This window comes from Corvus kubaryi, unplaced genomic scaffold (genome assembly GCF_017639235.1).
Source record: "Corvus kubaryi isolate FWS band 111438036 unplaced genomic scaffold, C.kubaryi_AGA036_p1.0 37341, whole genome shotgun sequence".
Lineage (NCBI taxonomy): Eukaryota > Metazoa > Chordata > Aves > Passeriformes > Corvidae > Corvus > Corvus kubaryi.
In genome coordinates this window covers 11650843-11678117 of record NW_024581112.1, presented here as the reverse complement: position 1 = coordinate 11678117, position 27275 = coordinate 11650843, and the positions used below count along the sequence as shown (strand labels likewise).

Here is a 27275-nt window from a genome sequence, read left to right as displayed (position 1 = left end):
CAAGCAGATTGGTCCTGTGTTAAAAGCTGAATAGTGTAGTATAAGCACATACAAAATGAGAAAGGAATGAGCATTTTGTACTCCATGGGTAGTTTGGCTCTTCTTAGAAAGACTTTCTTCCGAAGATTTTATTTTTATTTTAGTAAGAGCAGCTTATTCTCATCTGCAAAGCCAGGGCAAAATCAGGCCAAGTGGCAGCTATGTTCATCATCACTGCCTTTCTTTGTGGAGATATCAAAAGACAGGCTTGGAATTGCTTCAGCCTGGTGTTAACTTCCATTTTGTCCTCATTTAAAGCACTGTCATATTATGGGGTAGTTCAGACAAGAGAAGGAGACTGTTGCATAAAGGGAGATTTATTTTTAGTAAAAGACAGTGGCAGATGGTTCTCTCAGCGCAGCCGTCGGCCTGAAGATCTGGTGATGGGAGTTGTTTTGGTGGGGTTTTCTTCCTCTCTTAATTCTGCCGATAGCTCTAAAGAGAGTAAAATGTGTCAGTAATGATCACTCCACTGCTCTGAGCAGAGAAAGCTACAGGCAGCCTCCACAGTGCTCTGAAGCCCATGACCAAAGGGACATCTCTGTTGGGCCAAATGTGTAGTCCTTCTCCCCTTTCACCCTCAGAGCACACATGTGCAGTGCCTTACCATCCTCAGAGCTGTTCTCCTCGTCGCTGGAGAAGGTAACGATGGCTTTTTTGCGTGGAGGGCGCTTTTGGGCACGCTTACGATTTCGGAGGGTGCGAGACGGGGGTGTGACAAAATCGTCATCTGTGTTGACTGGGCCCAGGGGCTGGCGGCGTGAACCTGTCAAGAAATAGGGAAAAAAAAAACAGAGAAAGGTAGCAGCTTTCTGTCTGTAAGAGTGAGGAAAAGTCCCTAGGTGTCTCTGCTGGACTACAGGATCAGGGGAAGGCTGCAGTCTCACAAAAAGGAACATACTTCCTATTGGTTTCCGTTTGGCTGGCACTGGCATTGGAGTTTGACTACCATCCTGACATGTCTCTGTTGAATCCAGTCCTTGGTTATGGGAGGCAGAGAGCTTCTGCTCCAGCTCTTCAGCTAGAGCCTGAGGGAGATGTAAAAGAGTGGTAGAAAGGAAAAAAAAAAAAAAAAAAAAGAGAAGGTGAGGGGAGAGAAGTATGACATCCATAGCAGAACTGCCATCAAGTTAAATAAATGAATTGATAAATTGTTTGGGATGAGGAATAGTCTGCCTAAAATGGAACACTGCAGGGCTTTCCAGTCACTGTATGTAAAAAGCAATTGTTTTTCTGGCCTGGACTCTTGTCCCACATCCTTACTTTAGTCTCAGGTTTGATGCCTGCTCTGCGGAATCGAGCCAGCACAGTTTGGAAACAAGTGTAGACAGTTGGATCTTGGAGCTTGTCTGCAAAGCAGTCATAGTTGTCCTGCAGCTTGTGAAGGCCCCGCTCCGAGACTGGAAGCAGAGTAAGGCAGTGGGACAGATCCCGATACTGACGCTCAGTCCTGGGAAAGACAAAGATCACCATTAGTTCTTTCAAAAAGGGGTGTATGAAGATGAGCTAATAGCATTTCCTGCAGGTGCTTCTGCCCTGCAGAACATGAGATTCAGGTTGTTCTGTTACAAGTCAGTGACAGGGTGCTGTGCCATACCATACACAACCACCACTGTATTCCATGACACTGACTTAGTGCCTGTTGGAAAAACAGGAAGGCTCCACTGCTAAAGAACACAGTCATTTCTTTGAAAAGTGTCAGAAGTTATTGCTGACCAGGAGGAGAAGACTCAGGTCAAGATTCCTCTTGAAGGGCCTTATTTTAACCACATAACAAACCCCCCCTTGACTGTTAATTTTTGCATGTTTGAGATGATCTCAAGCAGAAGCTGCATTTGATGTTCTCTCTTTCTTTCCTGGCTAGTTACATAAAGAAGGTCATAGTCATTAAGTTATAAAGACAACAAATAACAAATGCTGTATCAGAGAAGGACTACATTCAAATTCCAGAAAAAAATTACTGGAATAAAACCAAAGGGAAAGAAAACCAAAAGCACATACTAACATCCCTAATGTAGATCACTGTGATGGAATGGGAGGCAAAAAAGTGAGGCCAAAGCCCCTATTTTTAATATACACAAAGCGAGGGCCCAAAGTCTGTCCTGCACATGCTGTCTCAGGATGTTCTGCTCAAACCCAGACAGGTGGAGAACAAAGGTGCAGCATCCAGGTGTTTCCACCTTTAAAACCTGAATGACACCTGGCAAGTTGCTATGTTTAGAACTCCAGAAATGCTGAGGAGGGTGATGGTGGCTACAAAATCTTTTCTGATACGCCCCTGTTTTAGCCTGGAGCAACAGTCTTGCTCTAGCAGTACTACTAGTGTGCATCAAGCTGATCATCTTTGAGGTACAGAAATATCAGGACATTCTCCTAAAGGCTGGACACAACTTACATACAGATGGTTATTTACAAATGTGGTGTGAAGAGCTCACCAGTGCTCCTGGGAGGCAACTTGGGAGAGAGGGACCACTCTCCACTCTTGCTCAGGAAACAAAATCCAAATATTTTGGGAAATATGCAACTCCCTGAGGCAGCTGAGCAGATCACATGCCCAGGCACTGTGTACAAATGGCCAAGATAAGCAGACACAGCTTAAATCTCAAGGGCAAAGCCACAACAATGGAGAAGGAAAACCACAGGAATGGGGGAAAGCAGGGTACACCAAAGCCAGTGGAAGTTAAAATGAAGATATCTAACTGGAAGTACATGACAGGGAAGAAGATAAATTTCTATTATTCTTCTTCTTGGAAGGAAACAAAAAGTGTACACCTGGGTGAATGAAATTATAGCTTGGGGAGCGGGGAAAAAGCAGCAAAAAAACCCCAAAACCCAGAAAGAAAAATGATATCCCAGATTCACAGTGTGCATCCTGCGCTCTGTAATCAGCACAACGAGCAAGGCGTGCACATCTTGGAGACAGAGCAAAGCAAAAGCCAAAGTGTATGGTGGCACAAGCCCTTGAATAAAATAATAATAATAAAAAACCAAAACAGAATCCCAGGCATAGACTGAGCAGCCCATGCATGCAGAACAAGGACAGGCCTATATCAGCTTGATAGTTGAGATGACCCCAGGCAGGATGGCTGGAGAGATCCCAGCTTCTCAGCTGAACACACTCATTTCATAGCTGAGTTACAATAGCCTGTAGAGAAGAATCACAAAGGTATGTAAAATCCACGTGCAGGATGTCTCCTTGCTCAGCTGTAATGCAGATCTAGACTGTCACAAAACTTTTTGCTTAAAAAAGGAAGGAAGAGGAGATAAATCACTGCATAATAAAACCAGAAACCTTAATTTATAAGTATTCATGTATTTTTAGGAGAAGGTACTTAAAAAAAAAAAAAAAAAAAGGAACTTAATCCAAGTTAAGTCAGCATTTGTCACTTTGCCACGTGAAGAACATAATGGGAACCTGTTAGAACCACCACATACAAGCTCATTTCTTCTAAAAATTCCTGAGAAGCAGAAGCACTTGGCAGGAAAATGAAGATTACAACCCACCTGGCAGTCCGGAATCTCTGACAAAGTTTCTCCACCAAGCTCTCTGTTTGTTTTTCTTTTGTAATATATGAGAACAGATGTCTGCAAGAGGGAAAAAAAAAAAAAAAAAAGCAAAAGTTCAGAGCCCATAGAGGAATCCCCATTTCAGGTGGGAGGGGTATTGAAAAGGCAGCAGTGCTGACTTCTAATCTGCTCCTTCCATCCAGTTTTAAGAGCGTGCAGCACGTCCAGACAATTTCCTCCCTTCACAAGTTGCACTGACAGACTGGTTTGTCTGACAAGCAGACCTTGAGGGGAGCACTGTGGCATGCAGTATGTTTTTCCCCCCTCAAAACCATGCTTGTGACTTTTTCATTACTAATTTGCTGGAAGTGTGTTGTTGCATTTTGGATCAATGCAAAAGTGAGCATTACTTTGCCCTAAAATGGGAACAAAGCCTAACACAGAATTTAAATACTAATCTAATCTCATTTTTTTCTTAGCTTCTTGAGGAATAGAGATACCTGGACTTTAGCCCAGTTAAGTACTTGCGCATTTTGCACTATGTTCTCTTAGAAATTACTGAATAACTTCTATTTATTAAGAAGGTCCTGCTGCCCTCCCTTTTTCTTGTACCAACATTTCTGTTAACTTTAGTTCAGTCAGGTTGCCACTGGCCTTGATATAATTGTTCTAAAGCACTTCCTTGTTCAGTCTTTGTTATGTCTACTACCACCACACCAAGCTGCTTTTCTAAGATACATAACAGAGACAGCATTCTCAAGAGTCCTCCCTTTGCATTTGTTCCAGCATCAATTCATCTTTAACTTCAATGACCAGAACTATGGCAGTACTCCAGGCAAGGTCTCACCAGCACTGCCAGTGCTTCTCTACACCAGAAGAAACTGGGCTGCTAAAGCAGGAAGTAGAATGCATCTCTAACTTTAGCCATACCTTTACAGAAGAGGTTAAACAACTTCTAAACATTCAGCCTTATACTCAGTTCTGCTAGTTTCCATCTCAGTTTTTAATCACTAACTCTTGCACTCTCCAGTTAGTCCTTTAACAGTGATGGTCCCATCACTATCCCCATCTTTTTTAAACCTCTCTGTTCTCCAGTTGGCAAGTATCCCTGGAGCATAAGGCACTGCTTCATACCTAGCCTGTGCTTTTGTCCACCATGGTTTCCAAGTTAAACCTGATCCTCTCCACAATGTAAGCATTTCATATAATGCTGCATGGGGAAATAGTTCAGTTTCAACTACTAATTCTCTTCTTTTCCTATTTAAACAATATGTGGTGTGTTAACTGATGATCAGGTCTTTAAAATTAATTATCCTTATACTAATTTGATACCTGTCTACTTTGTTAAATCAATACTGCCTCTTCTCTTATTTGCCAGACACCTCCCGTTCTCTCTGTGTATGTTGCTGGAAGTCAAAAGTCCATCTGACACCTTCCTTAACCCCACCAATCACACTTTAATGAAATTGTTACACTTATTATGCTCTAAGTCTGTGGTAATTAATTAATTAAATTACATTAATTAAAAACAGTACTGAAAATTCCAAAATTATTTGGAATTTTTCTACATGCTGCCTCTTGTCTCTCTGTGATGGTTTGCTTCACTTCAGACATTAACTTCCACTTCTATGTGTGCTGTCAGGAACCACAAGCTGTATTTCCCAGTATTGCACATTACCCTCCTTAATTAAAACCGAAGCAAGATATCCATCTACTTTTGCCACCATAAATTAATTTCAGTCTCAGTTACACCCTCCCTAATAGACTTTTTCTGTGTCTTGCAATTCCTACCTATCCTAAATCCCATCCCTCTTCCTAAATGCACTGGATTCTCATAGGTGGAAAGGCTAGTTGAAAAATCATGGGAGATTTTATTGTTCCTCTCTTCAGCAACAGCAATACTTTTGTCTAACACTCCCCTCTATAATCCATAGGAATTCAAATGACTCAGAAAAACCCTCATGTGGTTAAGTTCCAGAAATGAGAGGAAAATTTCTGTGCTTTACCAATAAAGACATTATTAGTGCTGTCTATGAGCAACCAATAACCTCAGATTGAAATATTCCAACATCTCTATAGTCCAGACTAAGGCTTTCTTGAAAAAAACCAAAACACCAAACCAAAAAAAAACCCCCATAAAACAAACCACCAGAAAGGCACCCCAGACCCAAACCTGTTACTATAACTACTGCTTTACTAAAACTGCTTACAAAACTTCAGTAGCCACCAAAATGACAAAGGCAGCAGAGTCTTAAAAACCTGTTGTGTTTTCCTAGTGTTGTGTATCCATGTTCCCATGTGTAAAACCAACTATTTTCCTTTTCTAGAGGGAAAGTAATTTTGAGTTAGTGGTAACTCTTTGTAGAGTCTCTCCTCACTCCCAGCTGTGTGGCTTTAAAATCAATTCCCCTCAGCATGACTCCATTTCCAGTACAGACTGAAAAAGTCAGATCAAAGAGACCAACTGAAAAAGCATTTTCTACATGTCAGCGTAGTTTTTCTTCCCTTGGTATGGCACCCCCTTTGCATAAACATAGTCCTGGCAATAAGAGATTTATGTAACCTCAGAATACCTCATAATGGTGTGGAAGGATTCCTCCTCTATGCCGCTGTTAGGATCTGAGAGATGACTGATGATGTCTGGAAGCAGGTTGTAGACAGCATTACCCTGTGCAGAACACAAGTTTCTACATGAGATACAGCACTATAAAGGATATTTTGAGTCAAGCCAAATAAGCTGCCCACTTGATCCCAAATCTACTGACTGAAAGCACCAGTTTTTTGAAATGAGCTGTACATAGCCAGCCATGCCTACCCAGGAGTATTTGGCTGGGGGGAAAAATCCCAGCTAACCAACAAGCTAAATACTGCACCTCAGCTCTGCTCTTTGGCAGACTTGGATGCAGTTTCTTTGCTTTCCAACCTTATCACAACCCAACAAAAAAAGCTTCCTGATAAAGGAAACAGCCTTTCAGTTCATGGAACTGCTTTGCATCTTGCCTCAAAAGGTCCAGTCCATATTCTCTTTCCCACTGCTTATAGATTTGTCATACACACTGCAGAGATAGCGAGTCAGTGCAGTCAGGTGGCCAGTTCTGCTTCAACAAAGCAGACTGAGACAGAAAAGCCCCAGTGTCACTGCAGCCTCTCAGGCAGTACATCTCAAACTCTGAAGGGCCCATGTGAGGCTGCACATGGAATGAACAGTGTACAGGGGGTAACACTGCTCCTGTTCTTACCTGCTTGGGCAGAAACTGCTGCAATTTAAGTATCTCAGTGTCCCACAGCCAAGAACTACCCGGAAAGATTTCAGAGAAGGTGCATTGCCTGAGCCATAAGGTCAGGGAACTCTGCTGTAAGGCCTAAAGGTGAGCTACAGAAAGCTGTTCCCAACCCTGTGCTGGGCAAACACAAGCAAAGGAAAAAGGCAGTGGTTTGGAGCCTGCCTTCCAATGTCAATGGATGAGGTCAAATTCAGCAACATCAGGCAGGGATGAAGCAAAGCTTGTATTTCTTTCAACTCCCCTTATTTAGTCCACAGAAAGACACACCAATGGCTCTACACCATTAACACACCTTCTCCAGAACCCATGTAATTGATGCAGCCTCCAACAGCCCTTCCCTGCTCTTGTGAAATAAGGTCCCAGAGCAACCACTTGCCTTGTTGGCGAGTTCACCGAAGAAGTTCTGAGCCACTCCGACGATTGCCTCCTCTGGGTCTATGAGCAGAGCTGCCATTTCGCTCACTTGGCCCTTCACCTTTACCATGTCTTTGAGGATGAGGTGAGTCATCACCAGCCCAGCCGTCTGCCTCACGCTGGGACAGGGGTCCCGCAACCTGACAGGAGCAAACAGTTACTGCAGCACGCAGCGAGGGAGTGCCTCTGAGTTACTGGTACTCATGACAGCCTATTCCACAGCCCAGGGAACCACAGCTCTGGTCTCCCTGCACCAACATCTTCAATTTGCCTCCTTGGGTCATTCTCACCTTCTGGGGGCCTGGTGTCACTCTTCCACAGGGTTTTCATCACATGTCCTCTTCCAACAATGAGTGTAGCATTACCTGGCATAGAGATGAGATGTCCAAGGCTCCACCAGGTTGGGGAAGCGGATGGCCAGATCTCCTGCTGCAATAATGAGGTTGGATCTCACACCAGGCAGAGCGGACTTCTCCATCATCGTGAACAGCAGACGCAAGTGTGAGTCACAGAACTCAGAGCTAACAAGACAGGGTACAGGAAAGAAGGGACAGATAGCAAAATTCCATCTCTCAGAGAGCAGAGGAAAAAAACCAGCTTAAAAAACAGTGATCTATGAACACTCTTCTGTGTTTGTTCTTTCCTTGGGAAAGGAATTGCAACATTTGCTTGTGCTTTAGTGCTAGGAAGGCTGGGAAAAGAACTCTGGCATGGCTCAGCAGTACCTGATCATGCAGAATTTGCCAAGAGCGAGGGCTGCAGCAGCTGACAGCGCCGAGTCACTGTAGAGTCCAGGGCTGTTGCAGATCTTCAGCACCAGTGGAACAAAGGCAGAGAACAGGTGCTTGCCTAGAGTGGGGATAAAGACAGTGAGCATGAGAGCACTGTTTGTGCATCCCACTTTAAGAACAATGACTCCATTTATCCCAGAGCTGCTGCAAGCTACAGTTACTGGTTGACTCACTTTCACCACTGAACAACCACCTCCAGAAAGGCAGAGCCAAGAAACAGACAGCCCATATGGAAACGGACACCATGGAAAATGACAGTGCTTCCTTCCAAAGGAAACAGCCTTCCTCCTTCAGGATCTGTTACCCACTGTACCTGCTCTTTCACACAGGCAGGCAGAGCCAGTATTCCTTGGTGGCAGCCACACTTACCATCTAGGAGTTCTGTCTCACAAATACTGCGGATGAGCTCGGCCTCAGTGTCATCAGCCGTGGCTCCCACAAGGCCCAGCTCCTCCTCCATAATGGTCTCATTCCCTGTGCTCTGTGCAGAGAGGAGACTGTAAGAAAGCTGTCAGGCAACAATAACCTCTTCCTTCTAAGGGTTCTCTTCTCTTCTCTCACGTGTGAGGTATATGCACGTTACCAGCTGCACAACTAGAGCGGGGAACAGACTGACAGAGTTTAATAACCCACTTTCCCCCAAGAACTGAATGAAGCTGTGAAGGGTAGTCCAGGATTTGCCAGTCCACATGCCACAGAACACTGGTCACAGGATCACATAGTAAGGTTGGAAGGGACCACAGTGGGTCATCAGGTCCTGCTCCAGCAGGGTCTTCCTAGAGCACATTGCACAGGATTGTGTCTAGATGGTTCTTGAGCATCTCAAGTGAGGGAGACTCCACAACCTCTCTGAGCAACCTGTTCCAGTGCTTGGTCATCCCCACAGTAAAGAAGTTCATCCTAATACTCAGGTGGAACTTCCTGTGCATCAGTTTCTGCCCATTGCCTCATGTCCTAGTGCTTGGCACCACCAAGAACAGCCTGGCTCCATCCTCTTGGCACCCCCTCCTCAAATATTTACAGACATTGGTGAGGTCCCGCTCTCAGTCTTGAGGCCTAAGAGGCCCAGCTCCCTCAGCCTTTCCTTCTAAGAGAGATACTCCAGTTCCTTAATCATCTTTATTGCCCTCCACTGGACCTGCTCCAGGAGTTCCATGTCTCTCGTACTAAGGAGACCAGAATGTAAAGAAACCTTAGTAGTGTCAGTAGTTCAGGCTAAGACAGACCTAAGAGACATCCAGCATCAGTGTGTGAGTCCTGCATAACTTAAGGAACATTCAAATCCCAAAAGCAAGAAGTTCAGAGCAGCCTTTGAATTGCTGGTTTTGTGAGCAAGATTATGGGAGACCTTATAGCAAGGAAAAAGCAACACAAGGGAAGAAGAGACATGGGCATTGCAATGGGGACCAAATCTGTATCCAACTGCTACCTTTTTGAAAATCTCATCATAACCTCCTCCTGTGTGGAAAGTGGTAGTGACACTGATAAACAGGTGGATGAGGAAATGAACTACAAATTTCTCTGTGGACTCAGCAGGGTAAGCATCTAATAGCAACTTACCGACTGGATACCTAGGGGGACACATTTTTCCCTGTTCTTACCCAGGAAAGTCAGCCACATTACAGTCTAGAAAACATCCCACGGTAGACCTAACCAAACAGGGCATTTGTAGCATCCAAATCACATTAGAAAGTCTACTCTTAAACCTTCATCATTTCTACCTAACAGAGGATAGGACTCTCAAATCTTCTGGACCAGGGTTCTAGGAAGCTTTTTTCCAGAACTCAGGGTACAAATGGATGTTCTTCACCACTACTGCATCAGTTGCAAAAGATTGCTCTGGTAAGAAAGGAGGTGATGAATACAAAGGAAATGTTTGCCTGAAGCAGGAAGATAACCATGGTCAGGCCATAATCTTTCACTCCCTCCCCTCTGCCTCTTCAAAACTCAAGACCAGTGTGGGAGTTTTAGTGAATAGGGTCATTCAAGGACCTCAACTCTCCCTGTCAATCCTAACCAATATGTGTCTGTTTCTATTCCTGAAGCACACATTGCTCTGGACCTCATGCAACCTCAGGATTGCATTCTCCAGATGTTTGCTGTAGCTGGGACATTACAAGAGCTGCCCATAGAAAAAAAACCCCTTGGTTCTCACCTGGGGTCTCTGCTTCTTTGTGCTGGTGTCAGATTGTTTCTTGGTCTTCTCCTCTTTGAGCATGCGGCGTCTGCGTAGCTCTGCACTCACTGACACTTCCAAATATGCTACCTGCTGCAGTGCCACCTGTCCCACAAGGGACACCAGGTGTAGCAACAGGAATGTGGGCAGACTGCCAGTACCATCAGAGACTCTGCTTGGAGAATCCCCTGCATCTAAAGGAGAAAAATTACCACAGTTCAGTGTTAATCTAGACCTCTTCTCCATCAGTTAGTGCCAAGCCTCACTGTATAACCCATCTCCACACTCCACAGACTCCTTCACAGCACTCGCACCCTCCCATGCCAACACCACCAGCAGCCCCTCAGCTCTGTTCTCCTGCAGTTAACTCTAGGCCACCCAAAGCAGCACTGGAAACCACAGGTACAGATTTCCTTCATCAACTTTTTTCCTCACCAGCTTTCTGCTCATCAGCCTCCTGCAGCTTCTCCAGAGCTTGCTGACTGCACACATGCAGGATGTCAGCACAGATCTCCTCTGCCCCTTCTGCCAGCTGGTAGATGAGCATTACTGCTGCCTCCATGAAGGGGATCCAGTGACTGCTTGGCTGGGCAAAGCCTGATGAGAAGAGGGAGCAATGTACCCACACATACCAGTGACAACACAGGCGGTCTTGCAGCCCAACCCCATCTCCTCCAAACCTCCTGCTGACCTGAGCTCACCTTTACTCACAGTCTCACTCAGGCAACCAAAGAGCATGTGGTTCTGTGGCAGTCGAAAAGGGGCACTGTCCTTCTCCAGTGCTGGCTGCAGAGACAACAGGCAAGTCGCTCCCATGAGAGCAGCACGTGAGATCCCCCCATGCCCTTCCCAGTACTTAACCTTGCTGTGTGCACAGTGTTAATCAAGCCCATGCCGGGCCCATAGCAGGGATATCCAGTACTGCTCTGCAGCTAAACATGCAGCAGGGACATTACTGTCACTTGTGATGGCATGGTGACAACACTGGGTGGATTTGAAGCTTGGCCAAATGATGATCCCAGGCCAACCCAGACAGTTCCACTATCTCACCTTAAATCAAAATAACTCTTTTGAAATTTCAAAAGGATTAATTTAAAATCTGATATTATTTACTCCTTCTCCAGAAGGAATGAAGAGGGAAACCTTTAGAGCATCTTAGAGCCATCAACAATAAGTCAACTTGCCTTGGGGTACTCCAGAACCATAAGGGTTTGTTTAAAAACAAAATACCACCAGTGGAAATAATAGAGGATAGGTCTGGGTCCAAGACCACCTCACACTTAGGTTGTTGCATATATTCTGTATCAGTCACACCACATTTTAGCTGGGAATAAGATAACCTAGAGGGCTACTAAACCAAGTATGACAATATCTGAGGTGTCCCAGCACACCTGTGTCTGCCTGATGAATATATACTTGAACAAAATAGAATTTACTTGAGGATTTACCAGCTTTCAGTAGCTTGAAACAAAAATTCCTGATTCACCACAATCCTGTCCTCTGTACTGAATTTCTGGTTGGGAGGATGGGTGGGGGAAGAAGAAGAGCTACTTCCAGTCAGTCAGTCAAATATTTTTGGTTCAGTCCCTTTTCACATACAAGCTTAACTGCAGACTTAAGTCAACCACAAATTGAATTACAGCCATCTTTAGAACATTTAAGAATGTTCTGAATTGTGTTAACTCATGAAGTTTGTGCAGCAACAACCCAAGTGGGACAGGCTGTCACAGAATGATGCTGCTCTGTGAAGGAGGGTTGCTTTTGTGGTAGAACTCCTGAACCAAAATGCCCCAAATAATTGAGTCAAAAAAAACAGAGACTTTTTTCCAAGTGCACTAAAAAAAAAAAAAGTATAAATTGTTTCCCAGGGAAAGAAGCCATCAACCATCGTGTTGTTCTAAGTAACACGGACAGGTTTGAAAACCTTTCATGTTTTATATTCTGCTGTACAGCTGACAACTCCTGAATATCAATTAATAGGGAGGGCAAAAGAATCACACCACCAGAACATCAGTAGAGGAAAGGGCTTCATGGTTGAGAAAACACAAATCAGTTTCAAATTGGGAGTCTGAAGAAGAGAATTGAAAGGAAAACATATTTTCTTGTGCACTGAACTCTTTACTAATTGAACTCAGCCTATTGCCTAATGAAAATTCTTTTATTACATGTTCACTGATGTGTGCTAAGCTTTCCAGACAGTGCTGCTGAATGGTCTCAACCTACTTAATTTCAAAATCTGTAAAAATTTAATTACCTCTCTCTCTTCTTCCATACAAACCATTTTCCCCCTTTCTTTGTTTCTGGGTGACCTCAAGAACAAACCCAGAGCCTTACCTTAGGGTTACTGGCAAGCTTGGAAATAACATTGCATACTTCTTGAGGCAGCCTGTAGTCTTCACATGCCTTCTCAGACAGCCCCACTGTCACCAAGATGTCCAGGTTGCTACCTACGATCTCTGGCTTCCCTCTGTGGAATGGAAGGGATGGGGGTATCACATGAGGTGCTGCTGAAAGTTTACAGAAGTATGGATAACCAAGAGAAATACTCCTTGTACCTTGTGGAAGGGAGTGGTTTGAGTAAGAGGAGAAAAAAATAAAACCCATCCAACGACTCAAGATACAGCTAGTGGAGCAGCAAATAATATTCCACAGAAGCCAGTATAATCCACTTTCCACTAGGAGACAAGATTCTCCAAAGTGATCAACACTTCTTTGTAAAGAAAGAAGATTCTTGACTCTTCTTTTTGATCAGAAAGGACCAAAACTTACAAGGATAAGAAAAACAGAAATGTTGGAAAGTAGAAAAGAGTCCAGGAGCTCAGGACTTGTGACATATGCCATTTCTTCCCCTGCTGCGGGAACCAAACCAAACCAACATCGTCCAAAAGAAGCCAATCCCAAATCCACACCCACCCGTTCCCCTTTCTGCTTGTGAAAGAACTTTAGGATCATCACTATGCAGGCCTGTTTCTGACTCGTGAAGGACTGAAGTAAGAACAGCAAGAAGAGCAGGTAAGTTGAATGCCAAAGGGTTACTGGGCTGGGAAACTGAGGAAGTGAAAACCTTTTAGTGCAGATACATTCTTTTTTGCCCTCTGAAAGTGAAACATTCATTTTTTCTTCATGCTAAAGGCTCCAGACATCTCTACTCAGCAGCTTCTCACTGTTCTTATCCAAACACAGACAAAGCTGCAGAGCTGTGACACTGTAAACTCTGAGAAGGGATGGACATTCAGAACACAGGGAAAATAATCTAATCATAATCATTCAGAGGCCGTGCTGGTGGGACCCAGCAACAACTGTGTTTAGTCCCAGGCTTCATTACTCCATGAGAAGGTTACTATTTTTGAAGCTAGAGCCAAGAGTCAGCTGATGCAGCACCCACAGTTCTTCAATAAAAATCGACTCCCTGTACATCCTTCCACTCACAGGCTTTGACCTGGCCCCAGGCTCACCGTGCCATCATCCCCAGCAGCACCACAGCAGCGCGGCGTTCGAGCGCCGAGCATGGAGATTTTTCCGTGAATCGCTCCCAAAGCAGCTGGGTCACAGCAGGCCTTATTTCATCTTTCTGCACAAACTCTGAGATCTGCAAAAGCAATGCAGTTAAAAAATTAGACAGAGGCAAAGGAGAATGAACCTCAAAGTAAAGACAAACTGCAATGACTACCACTTTAATAAAACAGACACAATCCAAACTCAAGGCAAATACTCACTATTTCCTCTAAGCACTGTATCGTTCCCAGTGACGCATCCACCATGATGAGAGAGAGAGAATGCACCAGGCTCTGTGCCTTGGCCCTTTGAAAGGGGAAAAATAACAATAAAAAATTAAAATGTAAAGAAAAAGCAACTGTCAAAATTAGTGCCCTATTGGGAGAGCTGAAAACATCTATTGGATAACAGAGTTGATCCCTAGGATCAGGAAAACTTCTCCCACCACAAGCTTGAGTTCTCGAAGTCACCCAACTCAATTGCCAATGACCATGATGTGGGCTTAAAAGTCCATTGCCTTGTGCACTGGTGCTCCTTCTGGTGCTCAAAGATCCAATCAGAAGCACTAAGCAGCCACTTCCCAGTTTATTTACAACCACAAGTCAAAGTACAATTCCCCAGAACATAAGAAACTGCAAATCTCTCTATGAACAAGTGAGGACGGAGCACAAACTGTAGAAGTGCTGTCTCCAGGCAATATTATCGGGGAGAAATAAGAAGCAGCAGGTGCCCTTTATTGCCCTGATGGTACAAATGAGGGTGAGTTATGATGCATCTCCCCAGGGATGACAAACCAAGAACCAAGCTCAGCAGTAGGTCCTGCAGGAAGACCGGGATATTCAGATAATAACCTTACCTTTCAGTTCAGCATGGAGTATGGCAACTTTTAGTTCTCTTCCTGTCCATACCCCATTCCCAACAGCAGAAAGGGGATGTGGGTGGGAAAGGAGAAAAAAAAACCCAACCATCTGATTAGGAAGATCCATACCTCTCTGAATCCTCAGTGGGGTTCAGATAGAGCTGTCTGTAGGCATTCAGCACAGCCTCCTTAATTCCAGGCTCCTTTGACCATATGAGGGGCAGCATCCTGCGGACTCCAAGCAGTGCCTGGGGCACACCAAACTGTGAGACCGTCACGAAGAACTCAATGGCCTCCTGCACCACTGCAGAGAGAACAATTGTGTTAGTGCAGTTCTTCCCCACTTCCCATTAGAGAGGCCATTAAAATAAATTCATAGGAGTACTGGTCTCACAGCAAGCTCTACAAGCATCTAGAAATCACTGCTACTGTCAGCAGAGGGCTTGAGTCAGAATGGGATCACTAGTACAAAGATGTAGATGTCCCAGAAAAAAGAATTAACAAGTTAACAGTATTGTAGCTAAATCCAATGTGATACAGTTAGGGAAAGAGCAGAGAGACTTATCTTTGATAAAGAACAAAATTCTCTTCTGGGAAACAGTAGCTTTGGGAAAAAAGATCTCATAGTCACAGCAGACAGCTGAATATAAGCCCCAGTGCAATGCTATAACCAGAGGAACTAAGCTATTTGATGTACAAATGGGGTAAGGAATACTGTGTTTGGTTCCAGCTTGACTACTCCTGAAATACACTGCCCAGTTTTCTGCTCACAAGACAAGAAAAAACCATTAAGATAGACAGCATCACAAGGCATCCACAGCAGTGATTGAGGAGTTGTACAAGAAACAGCTCACAGAGTCTGACCTCTGGTTAAGTAAGAGCTTTTACCAGTATAAGCCCCAACTGAAAATCAGAGTTAAGAACATCTATCAGGCAAGCTGGTATGCTTTCCCTGTCCCCAGTCACATGAGAATACATAAATATGCAACAGAAAAAAAAAAATATATCTTCAACTATTAAATCTTTAATTTAAAAAGGCTAAATCTGAGCACACACATCCCCCTAGCACCAGTCCCTCACCCAGCAGCATACTGTCTCCATTTGGAGACAGTATCTCAAAAGAGCTCTGCTGTTCAGACACTGAATTTGCCTTCCTTACACTACAGCACAGGACAACAGGGAGATGAAAAGTTATTAAAATTCATGCATCCATAAAAAAACCACTCCCACAATCAAACCCCAGGTGTTTAAGTATCAGGTAGGGCACTTTCTTGGCCTTGAACTTCAAAGGACCTGTAAAGGCACTGAACCCAGGAGTTCATTTCTGTGTGTGCAAATAGCTAATGACACCAAACCTTGCTGGGGAAGCCCACATGCTGATCACAAGTAACGTGAGCCCTCAACAGAGATGAAGCCTCAGAAGTGTTTGCATGAAGCCCAGGGCACTGCAATGCCCACACCCACACCCCAGATCTGTGCAAGTGGATGTGCTGGAGAGGAAGGGAGAGGGAGTTGTGCCCCTCATCCCTTGGAAATGCCAATTTCTGATAAACACTGCAAAAAAGTCTAAGTGATTACAGTAGTTCTAATACTAAATATGAACAGCTAAATTAACTCAAAGGCCTTCTCATCACCACCTTTCTCTACAGCACTGAAGAGGACCAGGCCACAGAACCTGTTGATCAGGCTCATGTTTAACCATAGAATAAAGTTTGAGGAAAGGTGAGGTGGATGAGACCAGCTGCTTAGTTCCCCTCTTGAGGTCAGCATAACACCTGAAGCTGTGTCAGCACACTGAGCATGTAACCAAACCCAGCTTCACTGGCCAGGCTTACTTTGGGAGAACCTCAGCTGAGATGATGAACATACATCCCTCCCCACAGGAGGCAGGGCAGCTTCCACAAGTGAACTCACTTTGGTCCCCTGGCTGTTTTTTTCATTTCAGAAAGTTCAAAAACATTTTATTTCAAATGTCTTTAAAAACAACTTTTAAACATTTAGAAATACATTTTTCAACCTTGATATTTTAAAAAAATGAACTCCTAAAAAGTCTGTTCATGCCCTGTTCAACCCCTTCATGACACCCATTTAGATGATGCTTGCTTTTCCAATATCCTGGAAGGATCTATGACATCTACTCAATGAAGAGCAGCCCCTTCAATCTTTTCTCCTTCCCCTGTAGCTCCACCACTCCAACATCTTCTCTCAAGCAAGGGGAAAGATCTAGAAATGATGAATGGGGATAAAAGGGCTCCATGGTTATTTCACATACCTGAGACAGAGTTTTCGTACATCATCTTGCTGATCAGGTTCAGAGCTTCTGTGATTTTCACTGAGAAGTTGTAAGCATCCTGCAGGTATTGCACCAACATCTCCTGTTTGACCAGCTCTGCTGGAGGCTCCTCTTCCTGTACTTCTTCAATCTTATCACTACTGTTGTCATGTGGAGGATCCTCATTGTTCTCACCTGGGCATGAACCTATACAGCACATTTGTTTGTGAGCAGTACTCAAGATACAAGAGAAACAGGTGGTTCAGGACATTTTAACCCTCCTCTCCCCCATGCCACAGTGACACCTCCCGAGAGCCAGGATACAAAAATCCAAATTCTGCCATCAGACCTAGCTACAAAATCTCAGCAGGCTGTGGAAAAAGTTCCAGTGCTACAGTGTGATGCTCCAGAGACATGCCAGCTTAGTATAATGGTATAGAAAGGCATGGTCCAGTTGGGGTAAACTCCATTAAAATGCTGATGGGGTTAATCTGAACTTGATAATTCCCCAAAGATAGATGAGGGCCCTAAAAGGGAACCAGGGAGAAGGCAAACACTACTACTCCTCAACAAAGTTTGTGCAAGTATGGAGAGTTGACAAAGTTAAGAAGATTTTTAGACAATAGACTTCCAACAGAAATACACTCAAGGCAATTGGCTAAGCAACCTTATGCTGAAACAAACACCAAACAAAGTATGCAAAGTCTTGAAAATACACCCAGAGGCTCAGGCCTCAGATAACCAAGACTTTGCTTGAACCAGATACTTGGTCAAGGCTGCTAAGGGTAAGCATTATGTGCCACCACCTGTTCAGGAAGCAGAACTCCTGACAAATTCAGACATGGCAGAAGGGTGTGAGTGGCAACACTGGCTTCACTCCTCTCAGACATTACGTGAGTTAAAGCACCAGAAATCCACTTCTACTGGGACCATGGAACTATTCCAACCAGAAATTAAGATCAATATGATCCAGCTAAAATGCCAAGGTACTAGATGAACAAACAATCCAGAGATACTGCAGCTCTATGAGCCGCCAAGTACACACAGACTGAGCCCCACAGGTCAGAAGGAGGGACAGAGTATTACAGACGGTTTTAGTCTGGCTCTGGCATTATCCTGGACTTAGGGAACAGAGTGATACAGTTACCTGTGTAAAGTCTCTTCAGAACACCCAGGATTGTTGCCTCTTCATTCTCCTCCCCAGGGCCATTGAAAGGTTCCTTCCCCTGGAAGCGACACAGGGCCTTCTGCGTAAGGCGGGCCGCGCTCCTGGACAATGACATTGCCCAAGACAGTATCAGCAACACGTCAGAGCAGAACATAAGGGAAAGCATCCAACTTTGCCCTGAACACCTGGGAAAGCAGCTCCTACCAGCATCTTGTGCTGGGTGCCCACGTCAATCTCTTTCCACAGAGTAATGTTACTGGAAATCACCCCTTGGGATAAACACTGTCAAACTGCTTGACTTCTTACTTGTAATTCAGCTTCTTCAACAGCCCAGTGATTTGCTCCACTGTACCCTCCACTGTTTCTTCAACTTCCAGCTCCTCCTCTTCCCCTTCCTGCAGTGCTTGAAAGAGCTGCTGTGTGGCAGCCGTAACTTCTGGCAGCATTGCTTCCCACTCTTCCTCTGGGGCAGTCACTGGAGCTACTTAAAAATCAGATGGAATGAAGAACACAGACTCAGGTGACACCTTTAATGGGAAGGAAATCTCATCTGGAACTCAGGAGTTCTACTTCCCCTACCCCCTCCTCAGGCAGGCACTGCTCCCATTGCTGATCTCACCCAGACTGCCATAAGAATAAGACAAGAACTCTGACATTAAAAAAAAAAAAAAAAAAAAAAAGGAAAGAAAAGAAAATAAAAAGAAACCACTGAAGGTAGGAAAAAAAAAAGATGGGTAAAGCAACCATCATTAGCCTTGGACTTGGTGCTGCCTACAAATCAAGTTTAAATAATATCTGACCAAAATCATGACTCTAGCAGTTCTTGAGTGGTAGAAAAGAGAAACCTGGGAGGGTATTCATAGATGTTTTCAGTTCTTACCCTGAAAATAGGATATATAGCTATAAGGACTGTTGATTTAGGCATGGACATTCATATGATCCTTTTATAACACCACCATAAGGAAAACTGTTGTGAGTTTAATCCCAGTTATCTGGTCTCACCATCTCACACAGGTAAGATCTGAGACAAAAGCTGTCACAACCTGGGAGCAAACTTAATATGAAGAAAAGTAAATTCTGGACTGTCCTAGAAAGTGGAAAGAGGAAGAAAGGAAATTACCTGCTGTGGGCCTCCTACGATCCTTCATTTCTTGCAGTTTCTGCACTTCTTTCTTCAGTGGCTCATCCAAGTCAGTCCAGTTTAGCTGAAGATGCCAGCAAGAGAAGAAGAAATACGTCAGTTATCCTCCTTTTCCTGAAATGCCAGAATTCTCTCTCTTCCACTCCCTGCTTTAGTTGTCAATCCCCATAGATAACCCTGTTTTGGGAAACTGGAATAACAGACTCTGGCCCTGATCTTAGAATGAGAACTGCTCTAAGTTGCCAGTCTAAGGCTCAGAAACTCAGGAGAAGGTGCAGCTAAACACAAAGAGCTGCAGATTCATGAAGAATATTCTAAAAAACTAATTCTGATCCTAAGGAGAGAAACCCCACAGTGGATTCCAATAAAACTGCTGCAGGTTTTTACCTCAACCAATTACATCCCTCCTGGTCTTCTGCATAGCTGTGAATCACACCAAGAGAGGGATGAGCCCAAGAAAGCAAGATCTGAACCTGGGAAAACCAGAAAGCTCCCACCTGCAGAGTCAAAGGCTACCTTGTTCCTCCCACAAGACACAGAAATGCTACTGCCCTGGCTATAGCAGACTGCAGATATTCAGCCTGCAAACAGACATCTAATCCATCCACCATATTAGTTGGAATTACCTTGCTGGAGAAGGGGTTGTTGGACAAAAACGCAGCCAGGAGCTGGATCGCATTTTTAACCACTATGACAGATTTGTCTTTGAGCCGCCCAACAGCCAGCGACACCACAGACTGAAACTGAGTCAAAGGCAGGGCCTGGCACACAACAAGAGCACAGATAAAGTTATCAAGGAGGCTCAGAGACTTGGGAAAAGTTTACTGCAGATATATTCATGTACTAAACGGCACAGATTGTAGATTTACAGAAAAGTCTAGGGCTCAAAAGACCTCTGGATATATTCTGGTCCAGCCTCCATTGAAAGCAAGGATTTAGGCTATCCAGGATCCTGTTGAGTCGAGTCTTAGAATATCTAGTAATTGTGATGTTTTCCCAGTGTGTGAAAAGAGGCTGTATGCTGTGCTCTTTCTTCTAGTTTGTCCCAGTAACAAAGAGCAGCTTTTAATTTCCACCCCCTCGTTCCCCCACCCCTGGGATCTTTGGTCTCTTGGAAGAAACTGCAGACACTACAATACACAGGGACAATACCTTTCTCTGTTAAAACTTCAATCCCTTCAAACAAAAAGCAGGGTGGCAGAAATTCCCTTAGAACACACAAGAGGGGAAGGGATGACTGAGGCAACACCATTTCCCCAGCACAGACTTGCCTTGTGCTGAACGATTCGAGTGAAGAGCTGCAGCACACGGCTGCGCACAAAGCTATGGATGTCACACACGTGGGCCTGCAGCATATCCAGGAACTTGTCCCGAGTAGCACGGGCAGCTTCCTCCAGCTGATCACCTTCCAGCACCTGCACCAGCACTTCTGCCATAGCTGTCAGAATGGCATTTCGCATCGTGTAACTCTGCCAAGACAGGACTTACTGAACTAGGAGCAGACAAAAAGACATGACTTGATATGCCCAGAGTTTGGGCCTTCCAAGGCCCAGGCTCCAGTTTTAAGTGATTGTTTGCAGTACGGATGTTGTACTAAACTTGGGTGAACATAGCTGTGCCTGCAAGACAGAGTAACCTCTGCTATGAAGACAGAGAGAGTTGGTCTTGTTCAGCCTGCAGAAGAGAAGGCTCTGGGGAGGCACCTTCCAGTACCTAAAGGGGGCTATGAGAGAGCTGGAGAGGAACTTTTTACCAGGGCATGCAGTGATAGGACAAGAGAGAATGGCTTCAAAGTGAAGGTAGGTGTAGATTAGATATTAGGAAGAAATTTTTTACTAAGAGTGTGGTGAGACACTTGAACAGGTTGCCCAGAGAAGCTGTGGATGCCCCATCCCTGGAACTGTTCAAGGCCAGGTTGGATGGGGCTTTGAGCAACCTGGTCTAGTGGAAGGTGTCCCTGCCCATGGCAGAGGTGTTAAGGTCCCTTCCAACTCAAACCCTGCTATCCAGGTAGGTTCATAGAAGCCAAGAACTGACATGAGAAACACTTACAGCAGGTAAAGAAAAGGTAAGACAATGACAAACTCATTAAGTACTGAAGAACAAGGGACAACAGCTGGGACCTCAGACAAGTGGCAGTCTCCTGTTCTCTGACATCTGATAGTGACAACCAGACAGGAGATGTCATGGTTTCTGTTCCCTTTGCATCTTTTAGGTAAGGGCAGAACCTATTCCACAGAGCAGGTTTTGGTTACTTGAGCTCTGTGAAAGAGGTTCTGTTTTCAGACAGAAAAACTGGATAGCAGCATCTCTACCATTTGACTTTTCTGGACAGGTGACTTTGCAGAAACGTACCTCCCCATCCAGGTGAGGCAGGAGAACACTCATGTTGGAGAGCACCAGAGCTGGAATCTGTTCAGCCAGTTCACTTATAAAGGTAGCATAACCCTTGACTCCAGAAGCCTCACGAGCCAAATCCTGAGGACATTTCTGTCCAATTTCCCTGCACAGAAAGATGAAACAAGGAATGGGGTGCCTCAAGTTGCTTGAGATAGAAGGACAAGCCTTGAGGTATTTCTCTCACCTTAGCAATTCACCCACCATGCTTTTCAGACCATACTCTTTAGCCCAGAGGCTCACAGCCTGTGCAAACACTGGGGCTACATGTTCGAAGTGCTGTAACATCTGTGTGATCTTCAGAGTGGCACCTTTCACATGTGACAAGGAAGAAAGTCAGGGAAAGTAACTGGGAATGGCTTCAGGAAGAAGGCAGAAGAGCAGGAACTCACTGAACATGTGGTCACAGTGAACCAGAGCTGCAGCAAGCAGATGTGTCACAGCCTCCCGCGTGACCCGGTACCTCTGAAGGCCGATACTTGGATTCTCCAGGATACGGTAGCAGTTTCCTGTCGTTAAACTAAAACCAATAAAAGACAGACAGCAAACCTCACTATAACAACTTGAACAAACATCATTGTAGCACACCACACATTTCTGTTTGAGAGATTCTCCAGTATCCCCTAAAAATTAGCAAACATCTGAATTTTTAAGGCCTACATGAGGAAAGGAAGCGGTTCCTATATACACTGCTTTTGCCTCCAGCTGTTTCCTCAGTTTCCCAATGATCTGCACCCCACAGAGGGCTGTAATACCACCTCACTGGTAGATTTATAATTTAACCTTTTATCCCTCAGAAGCAGTCACTCATTCCACATATACATCTGCTTCAACCCATACCTGACAAACTCTTCTTCCATGGCTAAACGACCCCAAAGCTGACGGAGATCCAGCTGCAGCAGCTGTGTAAGGAGCCGTAAGAGCGGCTCCCTCTCCTCTTCCCACAAGGATCCAGAAGTCTTGGCAAGGTTCTTCCTGTTCTAGAAAGAAGATTACACAGTGAGATACATCAGCAGCTTCGCAACACACAAAAACCCATTACTACCCTGCTTCCTTCAAAATATAAAAAGTCCGCTAAATTCTACAGCATTAAGAGACACACAGTGAGATGTGTGAGATCACAGTGGGCTTTTTTTCCCCAGTTCTTTCCTCTCAGCTCAGGCCAGCACCGGTGCCTTGTGTGATTTAAGGATTCTACCTGCATCCACTGCCATCATCTCTGCCCACAGACAGGAAATCTTCAGAAAATACTGGCACACTAAGTTCCAGCCAGAAACTGAAGAGTGAAATAGAAAGGCCTAGGCATCCAAGTCTCTGCTGATGTTTACACACATGATTGTCCCTTTGGCTGTTTTCCATGCACAGTTTCACAGGAGCACCAGCGCTCCACATTATGCACTGCTCTTGCTGGCATTATGTTTATATAAACCCAGCTATAACATCTGACAGATGCCACAGAGTTCAGCAAGCTTAAAATTTTATTCTGACTTTTATCATCTTTCTCCCAGCCCCCTCACCTACCTTCCTACCAGGATCTGCCTCCAAACAACTGTTCTTGCAGGTTTCCATTTCAAAGGCATTCATCAGACCAGTCAGCAAATAGCAGTTCATCTTAAGAGCATTGAGATGAGCAGCACGGTCTGCATGGCTCAGCCCAGAGTCGCTCAAGATAGCAGGAAGTTCATTGGAATGGTGGGAAACCACTGAGGAGAAGCAGAAAGTCATGAGCACTCCTTGCCAGGTCCCTCAGACATGCTCTCTTTTGAAGGCTTAGAGCAGTCATCAGATTACCAAAGATGTGTGCTCACATCTCACCAGCTGTAACACAGGCTGCCCCCTGCAACGCAAACCTTGGGCGTGCTGTCTTGTCCTATCCCCACAGCCCTTTGTCAGCTCAGAGAAACACTCGCTCTGAGCTGATACATCCCACAGATGTATTTTCCAGGGACATGGGCAAGAGGATTTTCTGTCGGTCTGCCCTTACAGCGAACATGCACAACTCAGCATCGTCCACCAAGATTACAGACCCGTATGACAGGAATGGGCTGAGGGTGCAGCCCAGCTGGCCGAGTCACATTAGCCTTTATATCATCATTGAGCTGCCAAGGGAAAACAACCTCTCCGTTAGTGCCGCGGCGGCCGGAAACAGCGGGTACCCACCGTGCATCATCAGCTCCAGGGTGTCCTCCTTGACAGCCGTGCCCACGGTTCGGAAGTGGCTGCGGGGCAAACACAGGGCGTAAGGGCGGCGAGCACAGAGCGCCTAGCAGAGGGGCAAGCGCCCGCCCCGCCGCCCCCTCCCTGCCCGGTACTCACTGCAGCACGCTGTACACGCAGTCGAAGTGCTGCAGCACGGCCAGCGCGCCCCGCGCACGGAAGGCGGCCCGGAAAGCTGCAGGAAAACACGGAGAGAGACGAGGGGGATGGCCGTGAGCCGGCGGCAGGACCGGGCCCGACCGAGAGGAGGGCGTGCGGATACCTTACCTGCGAGTGCGGGCGGCAGCTCGCCGGTGGACAGCACTTCCTGCACCATGTAGCGCCCGGGGCCGCCATCCCGCAGCAGATCGGCGGGGGCGAGGGGCAGATGGAACTCCGGGACCGCCGCCATGGCCACCACCCCGCACGGCCCCGGGCGCTCAAAACAGCGCGCGCGGGCCGCGCTCGCCCCGCCCCTTCCCGCCACGGGCCTATCAGCGCCCGGCGGCTGCGCCGCGCGCCGGCCCCTCGCCCAATCGCCGGCTCCCCTGCCCTCCCGACCGTTGGCGCGACGTCACCCGCGCGCCCCTGCGCTCCCCGGCGGAAGGGGCGGCCCGGCGGCAGCGCCGCTCTTCCCGTCCCGTCTCGGCCCTTCCCCGGGGCACCGGGGGTCATCCCCATGGCGGCGGCAGCGGCAACGCTGCTGCTGCGGGCGGCGGGCCGAGCCTTGCTGGGCCGTGCCGCTCCCCTGCCCCGCGCCGAGCGGGGCATTAGCGACTGCGGCGGGGCGCGCTGGGCGCCTGTGCGGCCCGGCCTCCCCGTGCCGCTCTCCTCGCCCTTGGCAGGGCTCACCCGGCCCATCCCCATCAAGGAACCGCCCAAGCGCAAGCCGGTGGATCGGTGGACGAAGAAGCGGGCCTTATTCGGGGTGTATGATAACGTGGGGATCCTCGGTAAGACACATACCCCGCCCGCATCTCCCCAGCGCTGTGGCCCTGGGGCGGGAGGGGAGCGAGGCTGGACCCACCTGAGGGCTGGCGCCTCTGCCAGCAGTGACAGGGCGGGGAGCATCTGGGCCGGCCGCCCTGGGAACAGCCTTCTCCAGTGGCTGGCTTCATCTGTCTCTGCTCCCCTATTCTCAGGCGGCTTCCAGATCCACCCGAAGAATCTCATCATGGGACCCACTTGGCTGCGAGGCTGGCGGGGGAACGAGCTGCAGAGGTGCCTCCGCAAGAAGCAGATGGTGGGCGATCGGATGTTTGCAGAGGACTATCACAAACTGAACAAGAGGATCCGGTACTTGTACAGGCGCTTCAATCGCACCGGAAAGCACCGCTAGGGAACAGCAGTGGCTTCAGCATGTGGAGTGTAGTTTTGTGGCATTGCAGTCAGAATAAAGCCAGCTCTCACACATCTGAGTTCCCAGTACTTTCTACAATCTTTGCTGTGTATTTCTACCCTGGTCTCAAGGTCCTGCTGCTGCTCCAGCAGTCATTTCTGTGCCCCCTCAGTCATTTCTGACATACTTCTTGCAGCCATCTGTTCAAACCTGAATCCCTGAACTTGACCCTCTAGTCCTCTGGTTTTTTGGCCAGGCTTCTAGCATCCTTTCAGTCTCTGAGCCACAGGTTCTCACATCTAACATGACAATTCCAGTACTCTCCAGCTTAGGTTTTTCCTCATAGCCGAATTTTTCAAGTTAGTGCCACGAGGTCCTGCCAATATGTCTTCCTGCTAACTGCTTTCCCCCTTGCCCTCCACTTGTCTGTGATTAAGTGTGAATGATTCAAATGTTAGTTGAAATGCATCAAAACTAGTCTTAAGAATGAGATTTGGCTCATTCCACACTCATGATGACTTGATCCCCTACTAGTGACACTTAATGATCAAATGGCCTTTTGTTTATAATTAGGCAGAATTTGCAAATGTAACTCAGGTATTTAAATGTTTTTGAAAACTCGTGTTTCTAGTTGTTTCCGTAAGTGTTGCCAATTCCTTTAGAGGAGACTAAGTCACAGCTGGCATCCCTCCAGTGCAACGTCAAACCACTGTACACTTGGGAAAAATCCATACGATGAGCAGGCATTTGCGTGCCAAATGTGCCTTAGTCATTAATTTAGCTGCTAAGCAACTGGGGAGTTATCTGCTGACTGTATCGTGCTACAGAGCAAGGCTGCTCTGTCTCCAAAAGTATTTGGTTGGAAGTGGCAGGGAATGAATGGAAAGAACTGTCTTTAGATCTAAGCCTGAGGAAAGTGAAGGCAAACTCTCTGTTTAAACAGCTGAAGTCCACATTCTCAGGAGCAGGGTGGCAGACCTGTGGGACTTTGTCAAAAGATGTTGTGGATTCAGGAAGCATGCACAGATCCAAGTGGAGACTGAGCAGGTATAGCAAATCCTTGACTGAAAACATGTCAGAAACTGGGAGAGTATCAGAGAAAGTATCTCATACCCTTTGTCACCTCTTAATCCCTAAGCACTAGCCTGGCTAGGGCTCTGTGGCCACTAATTCCATAAGCTCAAACTTCACTTATTTGCAATGGTTATTGGAATGGTCCTTAGACTGCAGTAGAAAGGCTGCCAGGCTACAGAAACTTCTTCTGCAACTCGTCCTTTCTGTCTGAACGCAGAGTTTAAAAATCTTGAGTGCTGAGGTCAGTGCCAGTCTGCTCCCATCTGCAAATCACCTGTCTCTAGTCACAACGCTGCATTACGTCTTCATCTTGTAACCACGATCTTCTAGTTACTGTGCTGTAATCTGTACCGTATCTGTCTTGTGCACCTAATAATCTATGGGATCTGACACTAAAAACTTACATGAATGTCCTTATGGAAGGAAAAGGTAATGTAAGTGTGAGCCCATGCTTGTCACTCTACTCACCATGCAAAATTCTGTATGAAGAGTCTTCTTGCTCCAGTACACTCCTGCCCCCTTTTTTGTCACGAATTGGAGAATCTCCCGTTCTGATCCAGCTGGCTTCCTCAGATCTTTAGATGGGAAAACCCCAAACACATTGCTGTTCTTGGGGCTGCTGTGGGAGCCTCATTTCTCCCAGCAGGCTGCAGAAGCTCGATTGGTACTTGTTCAGGTTCGCTTTCGTGCCGTGCTGTACGATGGAAGTGGGCCAGCAACACCATCTCTTAATTGCAAGGACAGCGGATTAACCAGAGCCAACAGACACACTGCGGAGGTGGGATTTCGGGAGCGCTCCGCAGCCCCCACCACAACGGCGCCAGCCGGGCTCGGCTCCAAGACGAAAGCTGAACGGGGCAGGTAACCACGATCAGGCCCTGCGTGACCTACACGGAGCGCGGCGGACCCGCTCAGGGCTGTCGGGGGCGGAGGGTCCAGCGGCAGAGCCGTGGATCGGGACCGGGGCCCTGCGAGCCCGCGGCCCGGTGGGGCGGGGGGAGCGCCGGGCAGCCCCGGCCCGCGCACCCCGGGACCCCCGCAGGGGGCGGGGCCAGGGCGGGGCGCAGGGCGCTGCTGCCATTGGGCAGCCCCGGGGCGGGGCGGGGCTTGTCCCCGGCGGCCT

General features: G+C 46.6%; 2 protein-coding genes and 1 non-coding gene across 6 annotated transcripts; 1 reads left to right on the top strand and 2 right to left on the bottom strand.

Moving 5' to 3' along the window:
• Window positions 1-338: 338 nt before the first annotated feature.
• Window positions 339-27201, bottom strand: NCAPD2 (non-SMC condensin I complex subunit D2). Of its 4 annotated transcripts, none has more exons than XM_042031229.1 (31): window positions 26621-27201; window positions 23860-23935; window positions 23704-23762; window positions 23065-23246; window positions 22384-22523; window positions 21936-22063; window positions 21731-21854; window positions 21502-21649; window positions 20418-20615; window positions 19773-19907; window positions 19126-19210; window positions 18312-18489; window positions 17985-18106; window positions 16838-17044; window positions 14695-14869; window positions 13928-14012; window positions 13667-13800; window positions 12546-12678; window positions 10913-10997; window positions 10647-10808; window positions 10191-10405; window positions 8405-8516; window positions 7970-8093; window positions 7610-7765; window positions 7207-7384; window positions 6120-6214; window positions 3544-3624; window positions 1303-1489; window positions 941-1067; window positions 647-805; window positions 339-474 (listed from the first exon to the last, which is right to left on the bottom strand). In XM_042031229.1, the coding sequence occupies exons 3-31, from the start codon at window positions 23711-23713 to the stop codon at window positions 392-394; spliced, it is 3948 nt and encodes a 1315-aa protein (XP_041887163.1). In that variant the 5' UTR covers window positions 23714-23762; window positions 23860-23935; window positions 26621-27201; the 3' UTR covers window positions 339-391. The 4 variants fall into 4 exon arrangements, with proteins under 4 accessions (XP_041887163.1, XP_041887162.1, XP_041887159.1 ...); XM_042031228.1 differs by lacking the exon at window positions 26621-27201 and adding an exon at window positions 24767-24882; XM_042031225.1 differs by lacking the exon at window positions 26621-27201 and adding an exon at window positions 24028-24190.
• Window positions 23321-23643, bottom strand: LOC121666369. Its single transcript, XR_006016657.1, has one exon. It is a non-coding gene; the product is annotated as a small nucleolar RNA U85 (small nucleolar RNA).
• MRPL51 (mitochondrial ribosomal protein L51) lies at window positions 24335-25152 on the top strand. Its single transcript, XM_042031243.1, has 2 exons — window positions 24335-24692; window positions 24882-25152. The coding sequence occupies exons 1-2, from the start codon at window positions 24419-24421 to the stop codon at window positions 25076-25078; spliced, it is 471 nt and encodes a 156-aa protein (XP_041887177.1). The 5' UTR covers window positions 24335-24418; the 3' UTR covers window positions 25079-25152.
• Window positions 27202-27275: the final 74 nt, after the last annotated feature.